Genomic DNA, 23967 nt, shown 5'->3' with positions numbered 1-23967 from the left:
TTACACCTCTTGTGTTTGAGTCATCAGTCCATAGACTGGTTTGATGCAGCTCTCCATGCCACCCTATCCTGTGCTAACCTTTTCATTTCTACGTAACTATTGCATCCTACATCTGCTCTAATCTGTTTGTCATATTCATACCTTGGTCTACCCCTACCGTTCTTGCCACCTACACTTCCTTCAAAAACCAACTGAACAAGTCCTGGGTGTCTTGAGATGTGTCCTATCATTCTATCTCTTCTTCTCGTCAAATTTAGCCAAATCGATCTCCTCTCACCAATTCGATTCAGTATCTCTTCATTCGTGATTCGATCTATCCATCTCACCTTCAGCATTCTTCTGTAACACCACATTTCAAAAGCTTCTATTCTCTTTCTTTCTGAGCTAGTTATCGTCCATGTTTCACTTCCATACAATGCCACGCTCCACACAAAAGTCTTCAAAAACATCTTTCTAATTCCGATATCAATGTTTGAAGTGAGCAAATTTCTTTTCTTAAGAAAGCTCTTCCTTGCTTGCGCTAGTCTGCATTTTATGTCCTCCTTACTTCTGCCATCGTTGGTTATTTTACTACCCAAGTAACAATATTCATCTACTTCCTTTAAGACTTCGTTTCCTAATCTAATATTTCCTACATCACCTGCCTTCGTTCGACTGCACTCCATTACTTTTGTTTTGGACTTATTTATTTTCATCTTGTACTCCTTACCTAAGACTTCATCCATACCATTCAGCAACTTCTCGAGATCTTCTGCAGTCTCAGATAAAATAACAATATCATCCGCAAATCTCAAGGTTTTGATTTTCTCTCCTTGGACTGTGATTCCCTTTCCAAATTTCTCTTTGATTTCCTTTACTGCCTGTTCTATGTAAACATTGAAAAGGAGAGGGGACAAACTGCAGCCTTGCCTCACTCCTTTCTGGATTGCTGCTTCTTTTTCAAAGCCCTCGATTCTTATCACTGCAGACTGATTTTTATACAGGTTGTAGATAATTCTTCGTTCTCGGTATCTGATCCCTATCATCTTCAGAATCATAAATAGCCTGGTCCACTCAACATTATCGAATGCCTTTTCTAGATCTACGAATGCCATGTACGTGGGCTTGTCCTTCTTGATTCGATCCTGTAAGATCAGACGTAAAGTCAGGATTGCTTCACGTGTTCCTACATTTCTTCTGAAGCCAAATTGATCTTCCCCCAACTCAGCTTCAACTTGTTTTTCCATTCTTCTGTAAATAATACGTGTTAAAATTTTGCAGGCATGAGATACTAAACTAATAGTGCGGTAGTTTTCACACCTGTCAGCACCGGCTTTCTTGGGAATAGGTATAACAACATTCTGCCGAAAATCGGATGGGACTTCTCCTGTCTCATACATCTTGCACACTAAATGAAATAACCTTACCATGCTGGTTTCTCCTAAGGCAGTCAGTAATTCAGAGGGAATATCATCAATTCCAGGTGCCTTGTTCCTATTTAGGTCACTCACAGCTCTGTCAAACTCTGACCTCAAAATTGGGTCTCCCATTTCATCAGCATCAACAGCCCCTTCATGTTCCAGAACGAAATTACCTACATCGTTACCTTGATACAACTGTTGGATATGCTCCTGCCATCTTTCTGCTTTGTCTTCTTTCCCTAGAAGTGGCTTTCCATCTGAGCTCTTAATATTCATGCACCTAGATTTCCTTTCTCCAAAGGTTTCCTTGATTTTCCTGTATGCAGCATCTACCTTACCCAGGACCATACAGCCTTCGACATCCTTGCACTTCCCCTTCAGCCATTCTTCCTTAGCTACCTTGCACTTTCTATCCACTTCATTCTTTAATCGCCTGTATTCTTTTCTGCCCTCTTCATTTCTAGCATTCTTGTATTTTCGTCGTTCATCAATCAGGTCTAGTATCTCCTGAGTTATCCACTGGTTCTTAGTTGATCTTTTCTTCCTTCCTAACATTTCTTCAGCAGCCCTACTGACTTCATATTTCATGACTCTCCACTCTTCCTCTACTGTGTTTCCTTCGGCCTTTTCATTTAGTCCTTGTGCAACATGTTCCTTGAAACAATCCATCACACTCTCTTCTTTCAACTTGTCTAGATCCCATCTTTTTGCATTCTTTCCTTTCTTCAATTTCTTCAACTTCAGATGGCATTTCATGACCAACAAGTTGTGGTCAGAGTCCACGTCTGCTCCTGGGAAAGTTTTGCAATCCAACACCTGGTTTCTGAATCTCTGCCTAATCATAATGAAGTCTATTTGATACCTTCCAGTGTCTCCAGGTCTCGTCCACGTATACAGCCGTCGTTTGTGGTGTTTGAACCAAGTATTGGCGAGGACTAAATTATGGTCAGTGCAGAATTCAACCAGCCGACTTCCTCTTTCGTTCCTTTGTCCCAATCCAAATTCTCCTACTGTGCTACCTTCTCTTCCTTGGCCTACCACTGCGTTCCAGTCTCCCATCACAATTAGATTCTCGTCACCTTTTACATATTGTATTAAATCTTCTATCTCCTCATATATTCTTTCAATTTCTTCATCATCCGCTGAACTAGTAGGCATATAGACCTGCACTATTGTGGTGGGCATTGGTTTGGTGTCTATCTTTCACTATGCTGGTCGTAGTAGCTTATCCGCTGCCCTATTTTCTTATTCATTATTAAACCAACTCCTGCATTACCCCTGTTTGATTTCGTGTTGATAATTCGGTAGTCGCCTGACCAAAAATCCTGTTCTTCCTGCCAACGTACTTCACTTATACCAACTACATCTAACTTTAGCCTATCCATCTCCCTTTTCAGATTCTCTAACCTACCACAACGATTCAAGCTTCTAACATTCCACGCTCCGACTCGCAGAATGTCAGTATCCATCTTCCTGATGATCGCCCCCTCTCGTGTAGTCCCCACCCGGAGATCCGAATGGGGGACTAGTTTACCTCCGGAATATTTTACCCGGGAGGAAGCCATCATCAGTACATCATTCATACAGAGAGAGCTGCATGTCCTCGGGAGGTGGTTACGGCTGTAGTTTCCCGTTGCTTTCAGCCGTGTAGCAGTATCAACACAGCTAAGCCATGTTGAGTATTATTACAAGGCCGTATCAGTCAATCATCTAGACTGCCGCCCTTTTAACTACCGAAAGGCTGCTACCCCCCTTTCGTTGAACCATTCGTTAGTCTGGTCTCTCAACAGATACCCATCCGATATGGTTGCACCTGCGGCTCGGCTATCTGCATCATTGGGACACGCAAGCCTCCCCACCGCGGCAAGGTCACATGGTTCGTAGAGGAGGTTACACCTCTTACCTTTAAATAATTAGAAACTGAGTCTAACCATCGTCATCTTGGTCCCCCTCTACCTCCTTTACGCTCCACAACAGAGTCCAGGTACCCTCTCCTCTTCCATTCGCCACTGAAGCCGGTTTATGCGTACAGCTTCATCCATCGAGTTCATTCCTAACTTAGCCTTTATCTCCTCATTCCAAGTACCGTCCTGCCATTGTTCCAACCTGTTTGTACCAGCAATCATTCTCGCTACTTCCATGTCGGTTACTTCTAACTTATGTATAAGATATCCTGAGTCCACCCAGCTTTTGCTCCCGTAAAGCAAAGTCGGTCTGAAAACAGACCGATGTAAAGATAGTTTCGTCCGGGAGCTGACTTCCTTCTTACAGAATACTGTTGATCGCAACTGCGAGCTCACTGCATTAGCTTTACTCCACCTTGATTCAGTCTCACTATATTATCACCCTGGGAAGACACACATCCTAAATACTTGAAATTATCGACCTGTTCCAGCTTTGTATCACCAATCTGACATTCATTTCTGTTGAATTTCTTCCCTAATAATATCAATTTAATCTTCGAAAGGCTAATTTTCATACCTTGCACCTATTTTCAAGTTCCAAGATATTAGATTGCAGGTTTTTGGCACAATCTGCCATTAAGACCAAGTCGTCAGCATAGGCCAGACTGCTTACTACATTTCCACCTAACTGAATCCCTCCCTGTCACTTTATACCTTTCAGCATGTGATCCATGTATACTACGAACAACAGACGTGAAAGATTACAGTCTTATCTAACACCTGTAGGTACCCTGAATCAAAAACTCATTCTACCATTAATTCTTACTGCATCCCAATTGTCAACATAAATGCCTTTGATTGATTTAAATATTCTACCCTTGATTCCATAGTCCCCCAGTATGGTGTACATCATTTCTCTCGGTACCCTGTCATATGCCTTCTCTAGATCTACAAAACATAAACATAACTGTCTATTTCTCTCGTAGCACTTTTCAGTTATCTGGCGCATACTGAAAATCTGATGCTGACAGCCCCTCTGTGGTCGGAAACCACAATGGTTTTCATCCAACTTCCTCTCAACCACTGATCGCACCCTCCCCTTCCAAGATGCCAGTGAATACTTTGCCTGGTATACTAATCAATGAGATACCTCGATAATTGTTGCAATCCTTCCTGTTCCCTTGCTTATATATAGGTGCAATTACTGCTTTGTCCAATCTGAAGGTACCTTACCGACACTCTTTGTTAATATTATTCTACTAGCAAATGTACCCGTGCTTGGCTACGGTATTCTACATTGTATACGGATTACTCCGTAAATTACTGTTAAGGCAGTGAGTAAGATTAAATTAAATTGCATGCCTCTTAGCGCTATCCTAGAAACAGGAAAGGAAGGTGATAATACGTTGTTTCTGATGCAAGGTAGGCGTTGAGGAAGTTTTGAGAATAATGGAAGCTAACATTTCCTACTGCCGATCATAATCGAGTTCGAAGGATTTGACTATAATCGAGAAATGAAGTGCTATCTAACGTATCAACAATCGAGACAGAACAATAACTCATAAGACCAAAGTGGTTGTTCTCTCCAAATAGAGCGGAGATTTTACTATCTGTTTTGTTATACGACTTACCGTTGTGACACCAATTATCCCGAAACGAATGTCTGCACCGTCATTAAAATTGCATCCGTATTTCGATATTATCCGGGACCGAAAATTATATATTTGTATAGCTTGGAATTTTTCCTCCAAGAAAAGAGTTTCCAGGTTTCAGAATTCGCACTCGCATACACACGGAGAAATTATGGATGAAAGTAATATAGTTAAGAAAGTTGAAATGAATAGAAAATAGGATTATATCTGAGGACTGCCGGATAGGACAAATATGTAAATACCAAGTGGGTGTATTGAAAAATCAAATATCCCTCAATAAGTTATGAAGGTATGAGTTACGGATATAAAAAAGCGGTAAGAAAGGAGAAATTTAGGAACAGGGATTTTTAGGTTAATAAATAAGGATATGACTAATGGTGTTATTACTTAAGCAATTCGAGGACGGTTATAACCTATAACGATATTCCGCCAATATCCCACAGAATTGCTTTCTGTATAAGGAACAACCACGAGTTTACAGGAATGATGACGAAAATGGCAATAAATTACTTCCCTGCTGGCAAGCAGTCTCAGACTTTGCCATGGTAACCTGTAGTTTTGTTGTCGGTCTGTCGGTCACTCAATGCAGAGCATGATACCCATAGAAAATAGTAATTTTCTCTGTATTTTAAGAGTAGCCTAAATTAAGAACATAACAAAAGTTGTTTATAATGAAGCGACGTTTCATATGCAGTACACGTATTTAACAGAAAAGCAATAGTATAAGAGAAAATGGAGGAAAACTGTTCTGGTTTTCCTATAAACCCCTCATCTATTCAAAGAATTTTAGATCATATGCATATCAAAACCTTTCTCGAGATGAGTATACTCTAAATGTGACGTTTGGTCGAGATTTATACAGCCGTTTCGCCGTGATGGTTTAACAGAAAAACAGACAAACAGATGTGAAAAATTAAAAAACACAGATTCGGTCTTGAGTTGACCTAAAACGGATAAATATCTGAAAAATTGGTAAAACAAGCGAAATTACAGACAGCGGAACCCCTGAAAGTTTCAGGTCTAATTTCATCTATTCCTGCTGCTTTATGACAATGGAGTTTATTTACCATCCTTTCCACTTCCTCGAGCGTAATTTCTCCAACATCATTTTCCTCCTCCCCACGAGCTCCATCGTTCGCGACACCACCATGAAGATTTACATTTACATTGAGAAGATTTTCAAAATATTCCCTGGTATCAATTTCGAGTTCACCTGAATTACCCAAGACGCTGTTAATTTCCTTTTTCCTCCCTTACTAAGATGATTTATTACTGTCTAGAAAGGTTTTCCTGCTGTTTGACCTAGCCTTTTCAGATTTTACCAAAATCTTCCCACTACTTATTTTTGGATTCAACAACAATTTGTTTCGCTCTGTTTCTTTCATCTGTGTACAATTCCCTGTCTGCATCAGCCCTTGTATGGAACCATTTCTGATAAGCCTTCTTTTCATGTTTACAAGCTGCTTACTTCATCACTCCACCTAGATGTTCGCATTTTCCCATCTTTACACACAGTTGTTCCTAGGCATTCCCTTGCTGTTACTACTACAGCATCCTTGTATGCCACCAATTCTCTTTCTATATCCAGAATCGGTTTACTGTCCTGTGTTCGAAACTTCTCACTAATTATTCCATATACTTCTGTCTAATTTCCTCTTCCTGGAGATTTTCTACCCTTATTAGTTTGCAGACAGATTTCACTTTCTCTATCCTAGGCCAAGAGATACTTAGTTCACTACAAACCAGATAGTGGTCTGTTTTATCGAAAAATTCCAGAAAAGCCTGTACATTCTTAACAGATTTCCTGAATTCTATGTCGGTTAAGGCGGAATCTATTATGGATCTGGTACCCCTACCCTTCCGCGTGTAGCTCCTTATGCTTCAAGAATGTATTCGTAACTGCTAAACCCATATTTGTACGGAAGTCCAGCAGACTGTTGCCATTCCTATTAGCTTCCATATCTTCCCCGCATTTACCAATCACCCTTTCGTATCCTTCAGTTATATTTCCAACTCTCGCATTGAAATCGCCCGTTAGCACTATCCTATACATGCTGTTGACTCTAACTACGATGCCACTCAATGCTTCATAAAACTTGTCAATTTCATCCTCATCTGCACCCTTAAATGGTGGAAAAACTGAGACAATTTTGGTCTTAATTCCTCCAACTGCCAAATCTACCCACATCATTCACTCGTTTACGTTCCTAACAGAAACTGCGTTGCGTGCAATAGTATTCCTGTTGAACAGCCCTACCCCAGACTCTGCCCTTCCCATTTTAACACCCCTTAAGTACACTTTATAATCTACTATCTTTTCCTCTTTATTTCCCCTTATCCGAATAGCATGTACACCTTAGACATTCAGATGCATCCTCTTTGCTGACTCAGCCAGTTCTACTTTCTTCCATAATCCCCATTAATATTGATAGCTCCCCATCGGATTCTATTTCGTTCGCCAAGTTGTTTCCAAGGAGTCCAACGCCTGTCAAGTGGGAGTGGGACTCCGTTACTCCCATAGGTCCGATGCTTGCTTAAAATGTTCTAGGCTCGTTAAATTCATGAAGCGGGATGCTACCCTAGTTACACATAGTCTAAGTGAGGATTTCTCCTCTAACGGGTTAGGGACTAGAGTGGATTTTATTGTCCTAGCCACCTGAGCACAAGGAAGGCCATGACTCAGAATATGTCCGAGATGCCCACTCCCATTCCGTAGAACTGGTATCCCGACTCTCAGCACCACTTACTAGGCCACTCAGCCGTTGACCATGGTTCATGAACTAGGACGTGACTACAGTAACCCACACCATGTAGTAGTAGTAGTAGTAGTAGTAGTAGTAGTAGTCAAGTATTTTATATCATTTTATATTTCTAGGTGAAGAACTGTCGAAGACTGGTTACGCCAAGTGGGCTCCAAATGAACCGAATAATCATAGAGGCAGTGCTACAGCCCCCGGAGAAGACTGCGTTGTAATCTTAAAAGACACTGCACTTTTCAATGATGACCAATGCATTACTAAACATTCCTTCTTCTGTGAGCAGGAGCTGCACTAATTTATTAAGTTTGCAATGCTCTGAAATTACTGCTGAAATTGATTTTAATTAAGTTCTCTGTTGATGAAGACGAGAAATTCTACTGTATTTTACTCATATTAGCTCGTGAGGATAAATAGTTATTTAAAAAATGCATTCATCAATAAATGTACATGCAAAGTACGTTTATATAAATTCTATCTTCTAGCATATTTTAGCACTCCAATGTCAAATAAATTAATAGTATCTCTTCCTTAAAGTGATGTAATGTACGCTTTTATAGTAGAAAATAAAATCTACGACCACAAATCATACGATTTTAGAATTATATTATAGGCATTTTCTTTTCTTCTTTATACAATCTGCTTCACGTTGCACCGAGACAGATAGGTCTTATAGAGACGATGGGATAAGGAAGGGTTAGGAGTGGGAAGGAGGCGGCCATGGTCTTAATTAACGTACATCCTAGAGTGAAAATGGGAAACCACAGGAAAACATCTTCAGGGCTGTCGACATTTGGGTTCCAACCCACTATTTTCCGAATGCCAGCTCAAAGCTGCACGCCTCCTGACAGCATGGCCAACTCGTTTGGTACCTAGGAATTCATTTAGTCTGTGACAAAGACGCATGTCTTCGAAGGAGTGAAAGAAGAAATGTCATTTATAGCTGACTAGCAAATGTACCCGTACTTCGTTACGGTATTCTACATTGTATTCGAATATCGATGCAAATACTGTACATGCAGTAAATATGATTATTTAAAATTTGCATGTCTCTTAGCGTTATCCGATAATCAGCATGGGGAGGTCCCCATACGCTGTTTCCAATGTAAAATGTTTGTTACGGATTTGTGATATAACGGCAGGCTCACTTGCCTACTGCCATATACAATCGAGTTGGGATGTTTAAATTATAATATTGCAGGCCCCATTGCTTACTGCGCGGTCAAAAATCGATTTGGGGAGTTTTCGTTACAATGGCAGGTCCCCTCTCCTACTTACAGACAGATAACAGTTGAGGAGTTTTTATTATAATGGCAGGCAAATACCCTAAATTAGTCGAAATTTAGATGTGCAGTTGTCATTATAATGCCAGGCCCCTTTTTCTACTACCAGCCAGCTTACTGCCAGTCACACCAAGTTGGTGAGTTTCCATTAAATAGCAGGCCACTGTGCCTAATGCCAGTCACATTTTAGATGAGGACATTTGTTTATAATGGCGGGCACCCTTGCCTACTGCCAAAAACAATCGGGTAGGGGAGTTTTAAACAAAACTGCATGCTCCCTTGCCTTCTGCAAGTCAAATCGAGAAGTGAACTAATCATTACAATGGTAGGCCTTCCTTACTAATGCCAGTTACACAGGAGTTGGAGAAGGACCCCATTCCTACTGCCAGTCAAAGTCGGTGTGGGGAGTACTGATGAAAATAGCAGACACACCCTTTCTCGATCGCTACAAATCGACATCAGTGAATATATATAAATCGACATACAAAGGTATACGCGTGTTTACAATATTGCAGACCTTCATTTACAGATTAACTGCTGCTAAACGTACGTCATATCGACAAAGGATCATACCATAAGACGCCGGATTTAGTGGCCTAAATGGCTGGGCCTATGATATATCATCTATTCTTGGGTCAGAATGTGTTAGAAACGTTGAACAGGGTAAAGTTTTTGTAAGATTATCTCACATTGCATTACTTTTCGGATAATTATGTGACGGCTACATACATGGCATTTGGCTCACATATGGCTACTGGGTGGGCCAATTTTCGTGAAGAGCTTAATGATTATGTATTACCTATAAGTGACTGAAAGTATGAATTATGCATGTGAAAAGTCTAAATTTACTTAACATCGATTAATAGAGAAAAAAACAAACGTAAAAAGGATACAGATAGGCTACGACAAAAAGTCATAAGATCAAGGATGTAGATCATTCCAAATTGAACGGAGATTGTGCAATCCGTTATGTGATAGGAATTTCCGAAAGTCTGCACCATCATTAAAATTGCCTCCATATTTCGCTATTCTTCGGGGATAAAAAGTGAAAATTTTAAAGATATTGGAAGTTTTCCGTCCGGTACAGGCTAAAATGTATAATTTTGTCAAATTTCAATTTTCTTTTTCGTCTGGCAGATTATGCCGCAATCTGTATTTTGGGCGAGGAGGGTAAAAATTAGGACTTTCAGGAAACTAAACCAAAAGATATGCAGATGGTCATTATTACCCCTTAAACGGAAAGCTGTACGAAATTTTCGCCAAAATAGTCAATGTAGAGGCACACAGTCATTACGATTTTATTTATATAGGTAGATAAGGAATCTCCTCCACGTACAACACCTTTTGGGCTATGTCCGCTGGACTTAGCCTGCAAAACTGACCATTCATGATATCTCCCTTATTAATCACCCTGACCAAAAAATGCACGTGAAGGATATGTTTTAGAGATGGAATTCCATCACAGTTGGTCGATTTCCAATCAGGTTGGTCTTGTACAGTGTATATTGCGGAAGAGTAAAATCACCATTTCGGTTCCCTATGAACCGCCAGTCCATTTCGGGAACATGAAATGTTATTGACCTTTAAAACTTACCTTTGGACACGTGGATGCTAAATATAAAGTTTGATTCGAATATCTTCAGTAGTTTTCAAGTTGTAAGAAATACACTTTACATGCACCCGCTCTTGAGTTAAGACCGATGGGACTTGTACCGAAAAACGGTCCGCAAATGCTGTCTCCCTTATTAATGCTCGTATCGAAATGATGCACATGAGAAAAAATGTTTAGAAATTAATTTGCATTAAGTTTTGTTGTGTATATTTTGTGGGAGTGCAAAATCACGGTTTCGGTTTCGTATAAACCCCCAGTCAGTTCAGGTATTTAGAAAAAATATTTGCCCTAAAACCTACCCAAGGACAGGTGGATTTTAAATATGAAGTTTGGTGGAAATATATCCAGTAGATTCTAGCACTCGCGTACATACGGAGCAATTAAGAAAATTGTACAGTTAAGAAAGCTGAAATTAATAGAATATGGATTATAACTGAGGACAGCCGGATAACGACAAATATGTAAATGCCAAGTGAATGTATTAGAAAATCAAATACCCCTCAATAAGTTATGCTGGTGTGAATCATGGATATAATAAAGCAGTAACAGAGGAGTAATTTAGGCGCAGTGATTCTTAGGTAAACAGATAAGAACATGACTAATGGTGTTATTACTTAATCTATTCGAGGGCGGTTATAACCTCCAACGATATTCCGCCATTATCCCGCAGATAGGCCGATTGACGCCTCTCTTGCCTTCTACCCAAAAAAGAACCACGAATTTAAAAGCATGATGAGGAAAATGGCAGTACGTTACTTCCTTGCTGGCAAGCAGTCAGAGACGTTGCCATGGTAACCTGTAGGTTCGCTGTCGGTCTGTCGGTCACTCAAGTGCAGAGCATGATACCCGTAGAAAATAGTAAATTTCTCCGTCATGTGAAGAGTAAGGTAAATTATGAACATAACGAAAGTTGTTTATCATGGTGACGTTTCACGTATGGTCCAAGGAGTTTACAGAAAATCAATAGCATAAGATAAAATGGAGGAAAACCGTTCTGGTTTTCTTATAAACCCCCGTCTATTCAAAGATTTTAAAATGATATGCACATCGAAACCTTCCCCGGGATGATTATACGCTAAATATGAAGTTTGGTTGAGATCTATCGAGCCGTTTCGACGTTATGGTGGAACAGAAGGACAGACAGACACGAAAAGTAAAAAGCACCGATTTGGACTTGAGTTGACCTAAAACGGATAAATATTTTAAAAATTGGCAAAACAAAAGAAATTGCAGACAGCGGACCCCCTACAACTTTATTTATATAGACCAGGAAACCCGTAATATCTCCCGTAAGTCCAACCCCTCGTCCACGTCGTGGGAGAAGGGCAACGTCATAAAGTAAGGGATTGCCTGGTGGGGTGATGTACAGTGGGGACTGCATGTGCCCCGTGACCGCTTCGGTAGCTGTGAAGGCCCAAGAGGAGAACCTTGAAAAGTGGCGGCTAACGGGGCTATGGTGAAAAAGCTGCTGCCTTGTAGTATGTGGGGTTGGTTCTCCAAAGGCTAAGGGAAGGAAACCCTGATTAAAAATTACCCGTCCTCCAGAAGAGGTTGGACGTAAGGCTGACACCCCGCTATGTAAAAAAGCTCAAGTTGCGAAACTTCAACGAAAGAAAGCCGGACTGATCAATGGAGACAAACTTGGCGTGGAAAAGGACAATGATCATCGATCATCAGTGCATGAAAGAAAGAAAAGAAATACAAAGCGTAAGTCAGATTTATATATTGGAACCTGGAATGTGAGATCTTTGTATCTCCCAGGAGCCCCGAAGGTGCTGCTGAATCAAACAATGAAGCTGAAACAGAGTATCATAGCTCTACAAGAAGTAAAGTGGCCCGGAAGTGGAATCCTGGAAAAGCGAGAAGGTAGTATATTCTATAGGAACACGAGTTCGGCACAGGATTTGTGGTACACCACCAGCTAAAGCACGTTGAAATTGGGTTTACACCTCTTAGTCCAATAATGTCAGTACTCCGGATAAAGGGTAAATTCTTTAATTACTCTGTAATTAACGCCCATGCACCAACAGAAGAATCTGAGGAAGAAGAGAAAGAATTGTTCTATGAACTTTCGGGAAGGACATATGACCGTTGCCCAGGCCATGACATTAAAATAGTTGCTGGTGATCTAAATGCTCGGGTGGGAAGGGAACAGGTATATAAGCCAACAATTGGTCCCCACAGCAAACATACTGTAAGTAATGATAATGGAACGAGACTTATATTATTTGCAGCATATAGAAAAAAGGTTGTGGGCTCCTCACTTTTCCCACACAAAGATGTACATAAAGGAACGTGGGCATCACCGGACGGAAACACACAGTAGTTAACCAGATGATCATACGTTGATAGATGCAAGGCACAAGTCAGATCTCTTGGATGTGAGGAGTCTCATATACCGAAACATAGACTCAGACCACTTCCTGGTACGTGCGCGACTTAGGGCTAGGATCTCCAGTGCATTCAAAGGAACCCGAACCAACATACTAAAATACAATATAACAGCCCAAGAATCACCTGACGTTAAAAAGCAATACCTGGAGAGGGTAATACAGATCCTTGAAAATACTGAAGAATGCAACGACATTGAGTATTAGTGGGAAATGGTTAAAAATGCAGTGGAGACGTTAGCAAATGAAACACTGGGAATTGAAACAAGATATAAAAGATCTCCTTGGTTTGACACTGAGTGTGAAATAGCAACAGAAGAGAAGAACATGGCATACAGAAGGACATTGCAATCAAATTGTAAAGAAGAATGAAGGAAGTCTATAAAGAAAAACGGAGGATTGAAAAGAATATCAATCACAGGAAAAAGAGAGAGTGGATGAAGGCAAATATCGAAACAACTCGTTGCCATCGAAAGCAAATATTACTTTTATTTCATTTTCATTTAATCCGTTTACCGTCCAAGGTTGGATTTTCCCTCGTATTCAGCGAGAGATCCCACCTCTACCGCCTGTCCTCGAGCGTGTGACATCTGGTCGGGGATACAACTGGAAAGTAGGAGCAATACCTCCTCCACGTGGCCTCACCTGCTATGCTGAAGAGGAGCCTCGTGTGGGATTGTAAGACTGGAACTGGTAGCCAAGGAGGAGGGAAGGAAGCGCCCTGTGGCCTTAAGTTAGATGCCGCTCCAGCATTTGCCTGGAGAAGAACTGCGAAACCACGGGAGAAACCACGGAAAACCTCTTCGAGGATGGCTCAGATCGAAATCGAACACTCTCTACTGAGGTGGCCCCCCGAGGCTGAGTGGAGCCCGCTCCAGTCCCTGTATCACATTTCAAATTTCGTGGAAGAGTCGGGGATCGAACTCGGGCCTACTACGGTGGCATATAATCACACTAACCACTACAGCACAGAGGCAGACATTATTATTATTATTATTATTATTATTATTATTATTATTATTATTATTATTATTATTATTATTATTATTATTATGATTATTATTATTGTCGAAAGCGACTTTCGACCTATTAGGTCGTGTTACATACATATAGTATGTATTGAATGGATGTTAAGTGCCCGACCTGCAACTTAGATCCTTTCCAACAGAACAAATATGTCGTAGCTCAATAGTAGAGCAACCGACGCGAAATCGGGAGGTTGAGGTTTCGGATCCCACTGGTGTACGGGTGGTCATTTTTGTTGTGCAATTAACATATCTTCAACACGTACTATATATATATATATACATGCATACATATTAAGCACGACCTAATAGGTTGAAAGCCACTTTCGATTTGCGTGCGGTCGTGAAAACTCGATATTCATTATTATTATTATTATTATTATTAGTATTATTATTATTATTATTATTATTATTATTATTATTATATAATTCGCTGGGGTCATCAAGGACCACGTTAAGTCTTGTTGCATTTGACACTGAACTTGGAATTCTTTAGAGCCCAAATTTCCCTCATTCTTTGTGAGTGGGCCTGCTTACGCTCCTCTGTCCAAGGGGAACCATGTCTTCTCTTCGTTGCTCGTCTCGGTTTAGCCCGTTCGTCAATATTTTCTTGCAGAAGTGATCTCTGTTAAAGGCGTCTTCAGCTGAGATATGTAGCATTTGCAGGTCTTCTTTGGTATTTCTAAACCAGGGAATTGTGGTTTTGGGGTTTGAATCAAAAAAGTGAAAGATTTCTTTAGTTAACTTTCTTCTGTCCATTCTTTTCAGATGACCGTAAAATCGTGCCCGTCTTTTTCTGATTGTGTCGGTAATTTTCTCTATTTTGCTGTAGACTTCCTTGTTGGATCTCTTTTGATGGATTCCATTTCTGTACTTAGATCCCAAGATTCCTCTCACAATTTTGCGTTCTCTTTTCTCCAGTTCTTCAAGGAGTCCTTTGTTGGCATTTAGAGACAGGGTTTCGGCTGCATATAGAACTACTGGCTTCAGAACTGTTTCATAGTGACGTATCTTGGTGTTTTGGGAAAGACATTTTTTGTTGTAGATTGTGCGGGATGTTTGGTAGGCTATTTCCAGTTTGCGTACTCGCTCCTGAAGTGCTTCTTTGTGCAGTCCATTTTTCATGATGATCTCACCCAGGTATTTGAATTTGTCTACTCGGGTGATGTCCCCGTATTTTGTATGGAGTTTTGGTGGAGCCTCTTTGATGTTAGTCATTACTTCTGTTTTTTCAAACGATATCTGCAAACCAGTTTGTTCGGCAATTTCCTTTAAAATTTCAACTTGAGCTCTAGCGGTTTCTATGTCGGTTGAGAGTACAGCAATATCATCGGCAAATGCTAAGCAGTCTGTTGCGATCCCCTTGGATTTGGTTCCTATTCTCAATGGACTGTAGTTGGTTTCCTGTAATCTCACCCGCCAGGTTCTGATGATATTTTCAAGAACACAGTTGAAGAGTATCGGGGATAGCCTATCACCTTGTCGGACTCCTGTTTTGATGTCAAAGGAATGCGAGAGACATCCGTGGAACTTCACCTTGGATTTTTTATCGGTCAGGGTGGCTCTAATTAATGCCAGCAGTTTCAAATCAACTCCAAATTCATTTAAGATGTTAGCAGGACTTCTCGGTCAATGGAGTCGTATGCTTTCTTAAAGTCCACAAAGGCAGACACATAATGCTTGGACCTTAGTGTACAATATCTGATGATCGTTTTGAGATTTTGGATCTGTTCAGCTGTTGAGCGACCTTTTCTGAACCCTCCTTGGTATTCACCTATTTGATGTTCGACTTGTGCTTCCAAACGCTCCAGGATGGCAAGTGATAGAATTTTGTAAGTCACGGGTAGCAAAGATATTCCTCTGTAGTTGTTGATGTTCTTCATGCTGCCTTTTTTGTGTAATGGATGGATCAAAGCTATTTTCCAATCTTCGGGTAGGGTCTCCTTGTTCCAAATTTCTTCTATTTGCTTTTGCAAGATATCAAGTGATTCTTCTGGGGCATATTTCCATAGTTCTGCGTCTTTCTTGGAGGACTGATTCGCAGGCACTATTCCACCAGGCATGCGTTTTGCTTCTCTTGATTTCTGCAACGTCTTTGGCGGTCTCAACAGGGAGACTTTTGGCGTTGTTAAAGTCACAGTCATTTGGTCTAGCCTTCTCCTGGAACTCCTCGACCCTTTGCCGAAGTTTATCATTGTCGATTGTGATCTGTTTGGTTGTCTTCCTTGTGTTTGCGGGAATTGGTTTGAATTTGATAAGAGACATATAATGATCTGAGGCCACATTGATGCCTTTCTTTACCTTGACATTCATAATCTCAGGGCTGTTTCTCCTAGAGATCGCAACATGATCAATTTGGAATTATTATTATTATTATTATTATTATTATTATTATTATTATTATTATTATTATTATTATTATTATTATTATGATTATTCGCTTGACTTTGACTTTTACCTTCAGCTTGGACTTTATGCCAGTTTCCCTTCCTGTCACCCGTGAAGTTGGTATTCTAATTTATTCTGTATTCTAATTTTGAGCATCGGTATTTCCAAACTCTACGTCCCTGATGCGGAATGTGGAAACATTTATGTTTAAATTCTTCAACAGATTTTCGAGGCTTGTGCGGAGATGGATTTGCTTCGATTATGAATGCAATATGCTAGTGTAACGAGTATTTATATCTAACATGTTTCACCTAAATAACACAAACATAGCAGCACATGATCCACAAGTTTTCTGAGAGGACCGATAGGAAGAGTGTTCCAGCGTATAACGTGGTTATATCCTACAAAAATAAATAACTCTATATCTAACACTTGACGGATATTATTATAACGGTTGGAAGAAGACAGATGAGATGATCTTGTCGTATTAAAAGCAGCGGATTGGAAGATGTATTATGTTGGATTGTTTTGGAAGAAAACGTTTCAGACGGGAAGATTTTCTTGAAGACAGACCTTTCAAATAAGAACAACTCCAGGAAAGAAGCGAATGAAATGAACAGAAGTCAATAGACGGAAGAAAAGATAGATGTGTCTTTTATTACAGGAAGAGACGAAAGGAGCAGGCAAGCTTGTAAGTTTACGTGACTGTCAATATCATTTTCATAGCCACGCGAGCTCTAATTTTACGTGAAATCCGAAAACACACACACACAACATCGGCGCAACAGCCCCGGATGGCCTTGGCCTACTAAGTGACCACTGCTCAAGCCGAAAGCATGCCGAGTACAGCGTGTCATGTGGTGGGTACGACGAATAATCTCGGCCGTTTTCATGACCGGGCCCGCTATCTCACCGTCAGGTAGCTAATCGATTTTACTCACGTGTGACGAACTGACCCCCAACCAGCCCTCAGATCCAGGTAAAAATTCCCTGACCTGCTCTGAAATCGAACCCGGGGCTTCCGGGTAAAAGTTAGGCACACTACCCGTATTCCAAGAGGCCCGCTCTAGTCCAAACAAGCCATTGTGGGTGGGGACGGTAGAATAACACCCATGGTATCATCTGCCTGTCGTAAGAGGTGACTAAAAGGGACCACAGGGGCTTTGAAATTGGGAGCGTCGGTTGGAGACCACGGGACCCTTAGTTGAGTCCTGGTATTGCTTCCACTTACTTGTGCCAGGCTCCTCACTTTCATCTAATCCGACCTCACTTCGTCAACTCTTGTTCATTTCTGACCCCGACGGTATTAGGTATCGAGGCCTAGGGAGTTTTAAATTTGTACGCCCTTCGTGTCCCTTACCTTTATTTGGCCCATACCTTCATTTTTTGAAGTGTCGGACCCTTTCCATTTTTCTCTCTGATCAGTTTTATATAGAAAATGGTTGCGTAGTTGTAATTCCTCTTCAAATAATAATCACCACCACCACCACTAGTCCAAACAAAAGGAAAGTACTATATGACGTCAGATATCTCATCATTAACTATCGAGTGGGGTGGCTGCTCCTGTAAACGCGTTACGGCATTCGGAAGACGCGTGGTTTCGAACTCCGCTATTGGCTGTATTGAGAATGTTTTTTGTGGTTTCCCCTCTCTCACTTCCAGAAAAAGCCAGGACACTTCCTATTTATAGACAACAACCGAATCCTTTCATCTCCTTACCCACATTCATTCACCATTATACATTTTATCTTCATTAGCTTTTCAAATATGGTTGGCGTCAGGAAGGCACCAGGCTGTAAAAATAAATCATCTCACCTCATCCCCAACCCCTTATCGGGAAATGGGACTAAGTGGTAGACAAACATACATGTCACGTGCATTAAGTAGGCTCAAAAGGTCGCCGCTTTGGTGAGTAGCTAGTAATAATGCTACTCGCTTTCTACTGTAGTAACACATGAACACAGCCTTCTGTAAAATCTGTGAATTTTGTTAAATGAATGGACATATCAGTACAAACAGTCGCTAATATCATATCATCTATAAAATATCTAAATTCTGTACATATTTTACCTTATCCATTTCAAGGCAGTTATTAGGTTAATTGAATGCATAATATAAAATTAATCATGCAAGTATGGAAATTTTATGAACAAATTAATCTTTTGCTGTCTGGTTTTCGGACTATGTTTCGTTAAACCATATTTTTTAAAGAGAAATCCCACTTAAATTAATTTCGTTTCAGGCGGAATTTACCGAACGGGAATAAAATCTTCTTGGAACACTGATGAGTAGGGCTCGGAAGTTGACGACCTTTCTTTCTCTACTGCCCGAAGACGAGGCCCAACATAAAATAAGTTCATTCTAGGTCATTGCAGGTCAGAAAATGGTGGGTCTTATTTGTCCTTTTTTTAGTTTTCCGGCATTTTTTGGCTTATAGGTTATTTTTAGTCTTTTTTGGTCTTAACGGCTTTTATCGCAACTACACCTTCTTTCGACTATACAGTCCATTCTCAATTCGAAACACCATTAGTTCATCCATCACATCTTAAAAATATTTTCTGTAGCAAGATAGAAAATTAAATGAAAATGAAAGGATGTGAAACGAAAAAATGAAATTAATGCGTAAAAAAGCTAGTGGTACGAAATAATGTGCAAAATAAGTGAAATATTGAAAGCAGAAAATTTTGATGTGAGTATGTTTGAAGAGGAAGATCTCACTTGCTTCAAGTTGATGTGGGGAAATGTTTCTCGATGTTTGCAACGTGCTGTCTGAAAACCCACAATCCTTTAAACCTAAGAACCTGGAGATGACTATTTTGATATACTGCAAAGTAAAGTGAGGTAAAATTACAGAATTCCAATTTATGTAACCCTAGTGTGGTTGAGCCAAATATGATTCCAGGTATAATAATATCAATTGATTTCTCCACGGTGTCTATTGCGGGTTCACTGAATTCATTCTAGGTAGAACAAATATTTCATTCAAATTCTGGATGTACTGTTTTTAACAAACATATAATTCCTCTGTTTAAATGATGTTCATTTAAAATATATAGTCCTAAAGAAGACATACTTCACACATATAATTTTGCAGTGTATGCTGAATTCCGCAAGAAGTTGGCATTTTAAAGTATTATATTCCTTCATAAATAAGTAATTAAAAGTGTGCATGAAACTGGATTACACTTTACGTCCTTTTTTGTCAGTTTTTAGGTCCAATATAATATTATTCGTTTACAGGTCTTTTTTGGGCAATTTATAGGTGTTCAAATTTCAAGCCTTACTGATGAGGAATGGCGTACATGTAATCTGAATGCAGCACTCAAGGATTTCTTGTACGAAGAGATGGAATAAAAAATCAATTTTGAGACGAGATTTAATAGGAAAATTGTGGGCTACATCTAGGTCCGAGATGTTAAAATAACCTCAGAGCTGAATATGAGTGCGATTATTTATGACGCTTATTCAGATAAATGTAATGGTACGTTGTAAAAATTTAAAACAATGCTTTTTTAAGTAATATAGTGGGGTCTGCCTGCTGTCACTTATTTATTGACGCAATATTTCCCCATCCATCTCTTGGCACAGACCAGAGCAAAGTATAGCTTCCACCGAAGTCCCAGCCTCATCCATGGCTGTGACAATATGGAAGCTGCTGGGGTACAGATGGTGCTGGGTAATGACATTCGGAGCACGAGCAGTGCGTCTGAGTGTTATTAAAGGTGTTGCTCATAGGGCCAGCCTTGCTACAATAGCACTGCCTGCCCAGGGAGGAAAGCAATGGAAAATTACCTCACTCGTCATCTTGCCTCATTTTGGTGCTACCATTGACTTTTGTGGTTTTCCTGTAACTGCATAGCCTTTGGTGGTTCTATTTGAGGATCCAATCAGCCTCTGGGCTGATGAACTAACAGACAGACGATATAGTACGTATAATAATGGCGTATGCCTTCCAGAGGGGCCTGGTGCAGGTCTTCCGAGTTGACGCCGTACAGGCGACCTGCGCGTGTGTGAGGATAGGGCCCTACCTAGGATGATATCTAGTGCTTAAGACAACACACACATCCAGCCTCCGAGCCATCGGAATAAACCAGTTCAGGTTAAAATCCCCGACCCTGTCGGTAATAGAACCCGGGACTCCCTGGACCAAAGGCCAGCATGTTAACCATTTAGCCATGGAGTCGGAGATATTGTAGGTAAGAACATGCATCGCGCTATATTGGCTTGCTTATGTACGCTGTGAGTCATTCCAGTCGCAAGATCACGCGACCTGTTGTGACAAACACAATACACCTGGACGTGAATCACAACGAACACATGAACTGGTTATATAACTTGATGTTTACAAATACTCGCTTTGTGTCACAGACACCAACATCAGTGCCAAGGTTGCTTATCTGACGGTCACCCGTGTGAGATGAATACAAATATGTTTACAAACACACTCAACGCGTGCGACGTAAACCAAAACAGAAAACATTGACTCTTGTCCTTCTCAACAGTAACAGGACATTGCCAGCTGTACGATATTGTTGCAAATACAATTCCTGTACGATCCTCACGTTTACGGCATAACATTCCGTTACAACCTGTACGCAAAATATTGTTAACGGCGTAACATTGTTGAAACACCAGAGAGATCTCCGAATTTTCGCGATATTGGTAGTGCTTACTATTTGTAAGCGTAGCCAACGTGTTGTTGGCTAGAGGAGTAGTGGGAAGGAACTGGCCTCCGTACAGCAAGAAAACGCCTGGTCACGATCTCTAAACCTCTAAACAGCGACTCTTGACTTAGCTGGAGGAATAAATATGTCACCACCTTCCATGTTTGGATAAATCACTTTATTATTATATTATGATTATTATTATTCTTTCTTTTTTAATCCGTTTACACTCCAGGGTTGATTTTCTCTCGGCCTCAGCGAGGAATTCCACCTCTACCGCCTCAAGGGCAGTGTCCTAGAGCGTGAGACTTTGGGTTGGGGATACAACACGGGGGAGGAGCAATACCTCGCCCAGGTGGCCTCACCTGCTATGCTCAACAGGGGCCTTGTGGGAGGATGGGGAGATAGGAAGGGATAGACAAGTAAGGGGGACGGAAGTTTATTTGAGAGTGACCTTGATAACGAACAAGTCTAAACATGCATAACCATATCGTCGTGATCGCTGCATGTTAAAACAGAATAACCTTAGTCGGAGACAACTCTGGCACAGGTGGGCAACTAAGTAGAGATCTGTTTTAGGAGGAGGAGGTAGCAGGGGTCGTGTATGAGGTGAGAAAAAGTTTGCGACGTAAAGGCCAGCGTCTCAACCGTCTGAGCCATTCAGCCTAGCAGGGTAAGGTAGGTGGTGGTATACAATTTCTAATTACTAGATTGGGTGCCCAAAATAGCCTTTCAATCCTATCCACAGTGAGAGCATATAAGGCTGTTGGTTGTTATTTATCCGTCGGATGGAGACGTAAAGCCAAGAATAGACCTCTCGATGCTATTCGACAGGAGAAGGCTATGATCCACTGCCGGATTTTAACCTCTCTCCATATATCATGGCATTCTTTTCATCTTCCCTGAAGTCAGGAAGGGCAACCGGTGATCAATCTTAACAGATTCATCTCATCACAAAAAACCGACACCGTAGAGAAACGAGATAAGGAATGTGCACAAGTCATGCAGTCCGCATTTCAAATCTTTCACGCTGTGACGTCTCAGCTCTGTCAGGAGATGGCCTGCGCATTCGGTTGTGTGCATTTTTAATCGCCCATGCTTATTACGTCACAACTGTGTCACTACTCCAAGGGAGGAGACGACAAAGAGCCTGTGTGAGGTTAGGCTACCGTTCGTAACCAAGGTCAGGTTCACACCTAAAAGTCACCTCACTAACTGGGCTCCTCCAAGGCGAACCCGTCTGTGGTTGGGATAGGTTAACACGTCATAACCGATTAGACTGTTCCAAGGGAAGCCTTTGTGTGTGCGGTTGGGTTAAGACGTCATAATGACGTCTTAACCTCATGTGCAGGTTATCTGTAACTCCTCCATGGGTCCCGATCGATTCGGCTCCTCCAAACGGGTCTATGAGGTTAGCATTGCCCTCAGACCCTGAGGGGTTCATGACCTTTCCGACTCGGCTCGTCCATGGGATGACCATTCGATTCCGCTCCTCCAAAATCAGTCGTGAGATTAGCATTAACCACGTACGTATGGGGTCCGTCTCCTTTCCGAATCGGCTCCTCTAAGGGGCGCCCGGTCGATTAGTCTCCTCCAAAGGGGTCTGTTAAGTTAGCATTGTCCACGTAGGTAAGGTTATGACGACATAACCTCACCTAGCGCTCAAAAATACTCAGTGAGCTTAACATTGCCCTCGTAAGTATGCATATGACGTCATAACCTCACCTAGGCGGGGTCGAAAAGCACTCCAGACCAATTAGATCCCTCCAATGGCGTCTGAGAGGTTAGGCAAGTACTCGTACGCAAGGGTATGATGTTATTTAGAGTTCAATGGTTTAGAACGTACATTGCCTTACTACTCAACTAGGGATCAATGACCTCGGGTTGAAAACATACTTTGCTATACTACTCAACTAAGGGTCAATGACCTCGTGGGAAAATTCTGTCGCAGCACCCACTGTTTTACAACATACAATCTCCTACTACTATTAACCACTTAGCCGAATATCCAGACGTCGTGGGCTCATAATTCCCTCCGAGGAATGGTAAATTTAGTAGAATTAACACAGTTTACTGGTAAGCGTTCTGTCATATTCAATATTATGTCTATATCTGGCAGATATTTCGCGAAAATTCCTTCCCAGCACAATGCTGTTGAAAACATCATATTACCGGGCGAGCTGGCCGTGCGGTTAGGGGCGCACGGCTGTGAGCTTGCATCCGGGAGATAGTGGGTTCGAATTCCTCTGTCGGCAGCCCTGAAGATGGTTTTCCGTGGCTTCCCATTTTCACACCAGGCAAATGCTGGGGCTGTACCTTAACTAATGCCACGGCTGCTTCTTTCCAATTCCTAGGGCTTTCCTATCCCATCGTCGAGATAAGACCTATCTGTGCCGGTGCGAAGTAAAGCCACTAGCAAAGAAAACATCATATTGTCCTATATACTCTATTTATGCTTTTCTATGTTAATTAAATCCCTTCCAGCTGCTACTTTAATCACTTGCATGGCTATAATCAGCATTAGTTTCAAGAAGTCGTTCCTGAAAGGTGACAGGAATGATTGTTGTGAAGCATTTAGAAAATATTCTGTTGGGTGGAACAGTAGCAAGTAGACGTGACAGATCACGCACCAAAGTAGTGCAGATTACGGATTTGACTGACAGTCCGGAAGTCGCGTGATTCAGAAGCACCGTAAGGAACAATGTATTGAAACCGATTTAGATTTTCTGTGGCTGGGTCATTCAATATTCGGATATAATGGGCAATGTATTCAGCACAAGACAGGAATGGTTCTTTCTATACTGGAAGGGAGTTGTAAAGTCAAATTATTCAAGGTCCTCTCGATTTGGGACCATGGCGAGCCGACCTCCAGTATTTGATCTGATACTAGGAT

At 41.1% G+C, this 23967-nt stretch overlaps 1 protein-coding gene across 1 annotated transcript in view; it reads left to right on the top strand.

Annotated features, from left to right (window-relative positions):
• The window catches only part of LOC136871110 (hemolymph lipopolysaccharide-binding protein-like), a 31986-nt gene extending 23680 nt beyond the window's left edge, over positions 1-8306 (top strand). Inside the window, exon 5 of the mRNA XM_067144960.2 lies at positions 7832-8306. Coding sequence (XP_067001061.2) covers positions 7832-8010 — 179 coding nt within the window. The 3' untranslated portion in view covers positions 8011-8306. The remainder of the gene's footprint in view (positions 1-7831) is intronic.
• The last annotated feature ends 15661 nt before the right edge of the window (positions 8307-23967 follow it).

The sequence above is a fragment of the Anabrus simplex genome, chromosome 1, assembly GCF_040414725.1.
Source record: "Anabrus simplex isolate iqAnaSimp1 chromosome 1, ASM4041472v1, whole genome shotgun sequence".
In the NCBI taxonomy this organism is placed as follows: domain Eukaryota; kingdom Metazoa; phylum Arthropoda; class Insecta; order Orthoptera; family Tettigoniidae; genus Anabrus; species Anabrus simplex.
Note: the sequence above shows the minus strand (reverse complement) of the source record. Positions and strands in the feature narration are given on the sequence as shown.